Below are 7,238 nucleotides of genomic sequence, written 5' to 3'. Positions count from 1 at the left end.
TAAATTTATTTTAGCCGCTCAAACTCGTAAAACTACATCGGCTAAAAACCCTAAAAACTCGGCGTCTATTATCTTTCAAATCATCTCAGATGCGTTCATCGACGGCTACAGAGGATGTAAGTTCGAATCCCCGGGTCTGGCTTGGTACGCTTTTTTTGCTTCGATTTTGCTTATAATTACTGCACCTCAGTCAAACAGAATTAGAAAAAGTGGTGTATGTGGTATTTGATTTGTAGAATTAGCAATTAAGCCGTATGAATAAAAGAGTTAGAACAAACTCTCCTATAAGATTTATACGTGAAAAGCAAAGCATGTACAGCTTTTAACCAGTGAAGATGATTAATTTTATTCTACCATATAGATTAATAAACATATTACAGTAGCAAATCATGTAATCAAATATTGTGCTTTTGTCGAAACCAACGCCTCACTTGGATGACAGGACATATCCTATCGATCAGTTCGTCCGATATCGTCATTTACGTTAGCATCTAAATAGAGAAAAAATATTATCAATCAGGAACTATTTAGTTTATATTATGTAATAAAACTTACTCTTTCCATCGCACGCCACAATCTTCACCTTGTCCACCTTTGCAAATTCGTGCACTTCGCGAAATTCGACATCGTTTAGCATTAGTGTCCAAACGTTGTCGCAGAATCGATAGGTGTTTAGTTTCGCCGCCTTGAACGTAACCCGAGATTTCACCCGATTGGATAGAGCAGCGTTGATTGATTTGTCGAACTGAACCAACACCCGAACTGCCAGTGCAGGAGTTATTTGCCCGTACTGAAATAGAAAAATACTGGAAGGTTGAAGCAAAACATATGCTTACATTATTAAAACCTGTACTGTACCTGTATCAACTCATCCAGCGTCTCCTGCAGAGTATTCCCAAGAGTGGTGTTCCGATACAATTGATAAGACATGTTTCGTTGTCACTTGCAGTCAATACAAAACTTGACAGAACAGCTCGTAAATCTTAACAATTGTTCAAATATTTCGTATTGTTTGCTGATTATACTGCTGCTTCAATGGCCTAATCCTAATGATGTTTTCAATTCGACTTGCCAAATGACAACTTGCTAACCAAACTGACGGAACAAACCTATAGTTACTATATATATAGTAACTATAAACAAACCCGGAGCAAAAAACCAGGGGGGATCTATCGGTAAGGAATTGTGAAACTCACATGTGAAGGGGCAGGCAGGTGACCATAATTTTCAATGCCGCTCTTACTACTTTTTTTCTTACCGATTTGCTGCTCTTACCTGTATATGTAGCTTCCGAAAAGTTTATTAGTTTGTTTTATTTACGCTAAAAAGCAGATAAATCCATCATCGGGATCAAAACAATACAAACGACAATTGCGCTGCGTGTTTGGGTTTGAGTTTCTGTCAACTGCAGCAGACAAAAATAGAGTTGCGAGTCCCTTGGCTCGAAATCAATCACACGCCGTTTGGTCCATGACAGTACAAACGTCATGGACCAAACACCATCTGCGGTAACGCACACATGTATGGAATCTGACAGCAATAGATCCCCCCTGCAAAAAACATAGGTAAACAAAAATAACTAAAATCGATGAACATAAACAGTGTTCCCTATTATGTCATTTTTTTGTGGTGCGTTCTATCCAGGGGTGTAAAATTGTCAAAATTGCAATTCGCTTTGACCTACGGGGCAGGGATACCAGATTTGCAGATTTGTCTGCAAATTGCAGATTTTTGGAACGGTCTTGCAGATCATTATAAATTTGCAGATATTTGCAGTTTTTCTGACTTTTATTGTTTTGGTGCAGATTTTTGTTCGAAGCTCTTTGAACTTTCACAGACTTCCTAAAAAAGGGTGCAGATTTTCGCAGATTATTTTTAAACCAGAAAATTCGAGTAGCCGGAAAACTGCTCGATTTTTTCGGTTTTCGAGCAGTTGCAGACATTTTTTTTAGAAAATATGGCATCTCTGCTACGGGGTGAAGTGGCTGTCAAATTCATACATTTTCGATGTCCCACGCATATAGGTACCAAAATGATAATTTTGACAGGAACCAAAAAATTTGCTGGGAATTCCCCTTCACCGAGGACCATTTGAAAGTTGCTCTCTTCACTCCTACATGAGAAAGAGATAGCAACACACCATGCGCTTGGCTATGACGGCGATGACGGCGCCGCAGTGGAGACACCTACATTAGTTTCGAGTATGCGTGAAGCAGAATAGCGATTTGTTAAAGAGTGCAAAAGACAGAAATATGTAGGAAATAATTTTCACGCATTCAGCTACGGGCAGTTCTGTAAGTGGGAAAAGAGGTCGTGCGGTGCCGTCATAGCGAATTGACATGCATGGATGGCGACAATTTGGAACCAGCCACCATTCGACCATGTCGAAATAAACAGCTAATAATTAAATTATAACTGAAACGTTGTGTTTCACTGCTTTCTAACTAATTTGAGTCGTTTTAAGGTGAATCAACATTTAAGTAGGTACTAGAACCAAAAGTACCAAAACCAATGTGAGTGGGACATGAACAATGTGGGTAGTTTGACAGTCACACCACCCCTCTGGTTCTGTCAGGTTGATAGGCTGACAGCAGGCACCACAAAAAAATCGCGTGGTAGGCAACACTGTTTATGTTCATCGATTTTAGTTATTTTTGTTTGGTTTACCCTTGGGTTTACCCAATGTAATATATAAAGGTGTGACAATGTAGGTTAAGTGATGTTAGTGCAATTATGAAATTTCATCATGGTGTGTGTGGAATCATAAATCGACCAATCACGATGAAGCGTGACGTCAAACTCCAAAAATAAACCCCATTGTTCGACGCGGTTTGTTTTCGTAGTTTGACGTCGTTTTCTGATTTTCGCTACTAATACCATCAGGTTTTGCACGGGCGAGCATAGCCTCACTTCTTTGACGTCAATCAGTGGTTTGTTTACATGGACTTAGAATATGGGTTAACATGTTGAAACTGAATATTGCTTAAAGGCCTTAACGGCAGTCAGGCAATATTCAGGTAGGAGTCACAACGACAACTTGTTAAACGTAGCTACCTACGATAGCTTATAAGTAAACCTCGTTTCTTCTTAGCTTGCTTTAGACAACACAGTGAAAAGATACACCATGGTCATCGGAAGATACAAGTTTCATATGGGAGCTGTCAAAAGCTCGGTCAAAATGAAGAGCTCTATTAGAATGATAGAAGCGAGGGAGAGAATTTCTGACATCATGTCAATCAATCAGCTTGGTTGATATCTGTCAAACAGCAAGTCGTACTATTTTTTATTTTTATTCGTTTTTTCATGAAATATTGACTTAATTGAAATAAAAAAAGAACTGTTGGATTCAGGAAACGACGGGCTATCAAATGAGGCCAAAAAAACACTATTTTGGAAAAATTTAAATACCCAATTGTATATTTATCCAGGGGTCGGTCACTCAGCACAGCCGTTTTTAGGTTAGGCGACTTGAAACGAGCCGAACTGTGCCGATGCTGTACCGAAAGTGCCGAACTGCAAGATTTGTTAAATTGGTTATAATCTGGTAGAACTGGCAACCGTGAGAGATGATTTTGACAACTGGCATTGCTTCCATTTCATATGTAAAATTGAACCGGAGGTGTGCCGCTTGATATCTCCGGAGTGCGCGCGGCACAATGTGCTGAGTGTCCGACCCTTGATATTTATATTGTCGTCATTTATTCTACCGAAAAATATTATACGATGTATAATAATTAAAAAACCGTAAAAATATTCAATAAATTGCATTAAACTGCTTAAGGTTCAAATAGGAATCGCTGATTTCTGGAATTTCAAAAGCAGTTTTTATGCTCAAAACAAAAGATATGTTTACGAAAATTGTTTATTGTGTTCTTCGCGTCTGCTAGAACACAATGATAAACCACAGATAAACAAACGAGACACTCGCGTTCATTCCATCGTTCAAAAAACCACTCATTTTTTCGAAAAAAAACATGTTTTGCAACATGGCCAAACCGCGGCGCACGGGTGTTGCTTCGAGTTTTCAGTATAAAACCATACAAATGTAAAAACCCTGCAGCATTAAAACCCTGCAAATGCAAGCTACTTCGCAACATGCATATAACAGAGGATGCTACTGTTTTACCTGACTCACTGCGAATATGCGTGTTATTGAAATAAAACGTCACCATGCGTTTTATTCGTTTATAACGCATATGCAGCTAATATCGATAACAAACGATTTTTTATAAGTTGTGCTTTTGTTATTGCATTTAACTTGTAAAAAGTTGCATAATTAAAAATTTAGTTTCACAATACAATTATTGCGTACTACTAGCACTTGCAATATAACGTTTAAGTACGTTATTTTTAGTGATCAAAATCAACGATATTTTCGATACAAGGGCGATATTTTTCGAAACCTTTCGAACCAACACGATACCGCGAATACAACGCTATGCGCAGTGAGTCAAGTAACACAGTAGTGTGCAAGCAAAATGTGTAGGACGATGGTTTTTAAAAGATTTTCTTCTATGTGTCATGTCAGTTTGTCAGTGGACAAATTTTCGTGAACATATCTGTTGTTTTGAGCATAAAAATCGCATTTGAAATTCGAGAAATCGGCGATTCGTGTTTGAACCTTAAATTTATTTAAACTGCCATCATTAGGTACAGCCAATATTCAGATTCGTTACCCGAATTAACATTTTAAGACGATTTCTTTGTCAATTTTTGGATTAAAAAAACTTTAGCAAATGACAATGAAGAATGGCATCTTTGCGTATATAGAGATTGTTGACGTTTACCACACGCACACTTCCTCGCGTATACGCGATTGGTATTCATCGCGAATTTTTTTTCCATTGCGAAATCGTTTCCCGACACACACAAACCACCAATACAGTCACACACTACTGTTTTACCTGATGCTCTGCGAATATACGTGTTGTTGAAATTAAACGTAACCATACGTTTTATTCGTTTATAACGCACATGCAGCTAAACAAACGATTTTTATAAGTTGTGCTTTTGTTATTGCATTTAACTTGTAAAAAGATGCTTAAAGAACAATTCAGTTTCACAATACAATTATTGCGTACTACTAGGACTTGAAATATAACGTTTAAGTACGTTATTTTTAGTGATCAATATTAACGATATTTTCGATACAAGGGCGATATTTTTCGAATCCCTTCGAACCAACACGATCCCGCGAACACAACGCATATTCGCAGTGAGTCAGGTAACACAGTAGCAACCCTTATGTGATGCCCCAATCAACATTTTTGTTTAACAGTAGCTTATTCTACTTTTATATAGCTAAAACCAAAGGAACAAGCGCTTGATAAGCTACTATACAACAAATTTTTTCCTTGGGGCATGTTGGGCCAGAAATTAACAATATGTTGACGGAGTCATTTGAACTGTGCGCCAAGCCCAAATGTTTTCTGCTGGCTGGTAAATGACTATCACAGTTCAACCTGACCACTTTCAGTTATAGCAACTCTTATCCCTACCTCCTTGTGGTGCCAGCTACTGTGTTACCTGACTCACTGCGAAATGCGTTGTATTCGCGGGATCGTGTTGGTTCGAAAGGTTTCGAAAAATATCGCCCTTGTATCGAAAATATCGTTAATTTTGATCACTAAAAATAACGTACTTAAACGTTATATTTCATGTGCCAGTAGTACGCAATAATTGTATTGTGAAACTGAATTGTTATTTATGCAACTTTTTACAAATTAAATGCAATAACAAAAGCACAACTTACAAAAAATCGTTTGTTATCGATATTAACTGCATATGCGTTATAAACGAATAAAGCGTATGGTTACGTTTTATTTCAATAATACGCATATTCGCAGTGAGTCAGGTAAAACAGTAGTAATACAACCAAGTCCCGAGAAAAACTAGAAACTCCCCTCTGGTTGGACCCGTGGTTGTAAACAGACAGGGAGAGAGGGACACCTAGACCTTAGACTTCTGGTCTACCAGGCGACGGTTATAATTCATCGCGTACGAAAGAGTGGGAAATTAGCAATGTCAATGGCAAAATTTACGCCCCAAACTTACTATCAATGATTAATTTTCGCGCTTCGCAACGATCACTGCGCTCGACGGGATTACTGCTGACCCAATTTCATCGGATTGTGTTTGGGTATAACGAACCAATTACTGAATGTGTAAGGACTCTTTCGAATGCGGAGGAACTATTTGACTTTGGTGAACCGTCGCGCTTGTCTGCGCAGAGATTACGAAGATTTAATTTAGTGTAAGATTTAGTGTCGTAGTAGATTTAATTTAGTGTCAGATAAATATTCCTAATAAATAAATAAATAAAATGAGAGGTTAATTCTTTTATAGCGTTTTTGTTTTTGCCTATGTTCAACCTAGGTCCAATCGAATGGCTGTCAAAACGTTTGTTTTTTACTCAGGTTGAACTTAATTTCTCTCTAGGTTGGATTTTTAGACGTCGGGTTTGCTCTGGGTTTTCCACAGTTTCAATCCCGCTATTAGCAATACACTGACAACCCGAAAACGTTTGTTTATTCTCCCGAAAATGTTTTTACCTTGGTTATACCACAGACAAACAGACATAACTCTTGGAATAAAAATCAACCAAAAATTATCGTACCTCACATTTAGCATGAACACTAGCACCATCTATGATCGACATTCCCAAATATCAAAAAGGAACATGGGTATTCCTCGAAGTAGCAAGTATTTTTCATGGGGAATTCCCCTTCTTTCGTCAAAAAGCGCCACTTTGACCAAAACGGAGACATTCCCAACTAAGCCCAAATTTGAAATGACGGTTTAATCGGTACGAAGAATGGAAAACGAGTGTTATGTCTGTTTGTCTGTGGTTATACTATAACAATTGGTCGAAAAACATGACATTGATCCGCGACCCGAAGGGCCGAGTCACCAATTATTATATACCAATTGACAGGGTTCACACAAGCATTTTTGCATATTCACCCGCATTTTGATAATTAATAATAGAATTTATAATGGATTGTTACAAAAATTTACACGGGTTGAGCCTCCCCGTGTGGATGTCTGTTCTCTGCGCTATCAGCAAATGTCTCAGTATCAGTTCTGCAATATCATTAAATATAAGCTTCTTCGGAAATCCGAAGACGAAACCCATTAACCCTCAATGGATCATTGGTTTAGAAGTGACAACGACTTACTTTTGGCGCTAGTATATTAAGACGGTTTAATGTACACTAGCGCCAGAAGCAAGTAGTTGT

General features: G+C 38.1%; 1 protein-coding gene across 1 annotated transcript; it reads right to left on the bottom strand.

Annotated features, from left to right (window-relative positions):
* Window positions 1-320: 320 nt before the first annotated feature.
* LOC128745194 (transcription initiation factor IIA subunit 2) lies at window positions 321-1,093 on the bottom strand. The gene is made up of 3 exons (XM_053842214.1): window positions 859-1,093; window positions 556-790; window positions 321-491 (listed from the first exon to the last, which is right to left on the bottom strand). The coding sequence occupies exons 1-3, from the start codon at window positions 928-930 to the stop codon at window positions 451-453; spliced, it is 348 nt and encodes a 115-aa protein (XP_053698189.1). The 5' UTR covers window positions 931-1,093; the 3' UTR covers window positions 321-450.
* Window positions 1,094-7,238: the final 6,145 nt, after the last annotated feature.

The sequence above is a fragment of the Sabethes cyaneus genome, chromosome 1, assembly GCF_943734655.1.
Source record: "Sabethes cyaneus chromosome 1, idSabCyanKW18_F2, whole genome shotgun sequence".
In the NCBI taxonomy this organism is placed as follows: domain Eukaryota; kingdom Metazoa; phylum Arthropoda; class Insecta; order Diptera; family Culicidae; genus Sabethes; species Sabethes cyaneus.
Note: the sequence above shows the minus strand (reverse complement) of the source record. Positions and strands in the feature narration are given on the sequence as shown.

Bases quoted from the DNA above. Each gene is read 5' to 3' on its own strand.
- LOC128745194 (XM_053842214.1), bottom strand. From the start codon at position 930: ATGTCTTATCAATTGTATCGGAACACCACTCTTGGGAATACTCTGCAG. The intron at 791-858 runs GTACAGTACAGG...TTTCTATTTCAG, and splicing joins CGCTGGATGAGTTGATACAG to TACGGGCAAATAACTCCTGC. The intron at 492-555 runs GTAAGTTTTATT...TTCTCTATTTAG, and splicing joins TGTGGCGTGCGATGGAAAGA to ATGCTAACGTAAATGACGAT.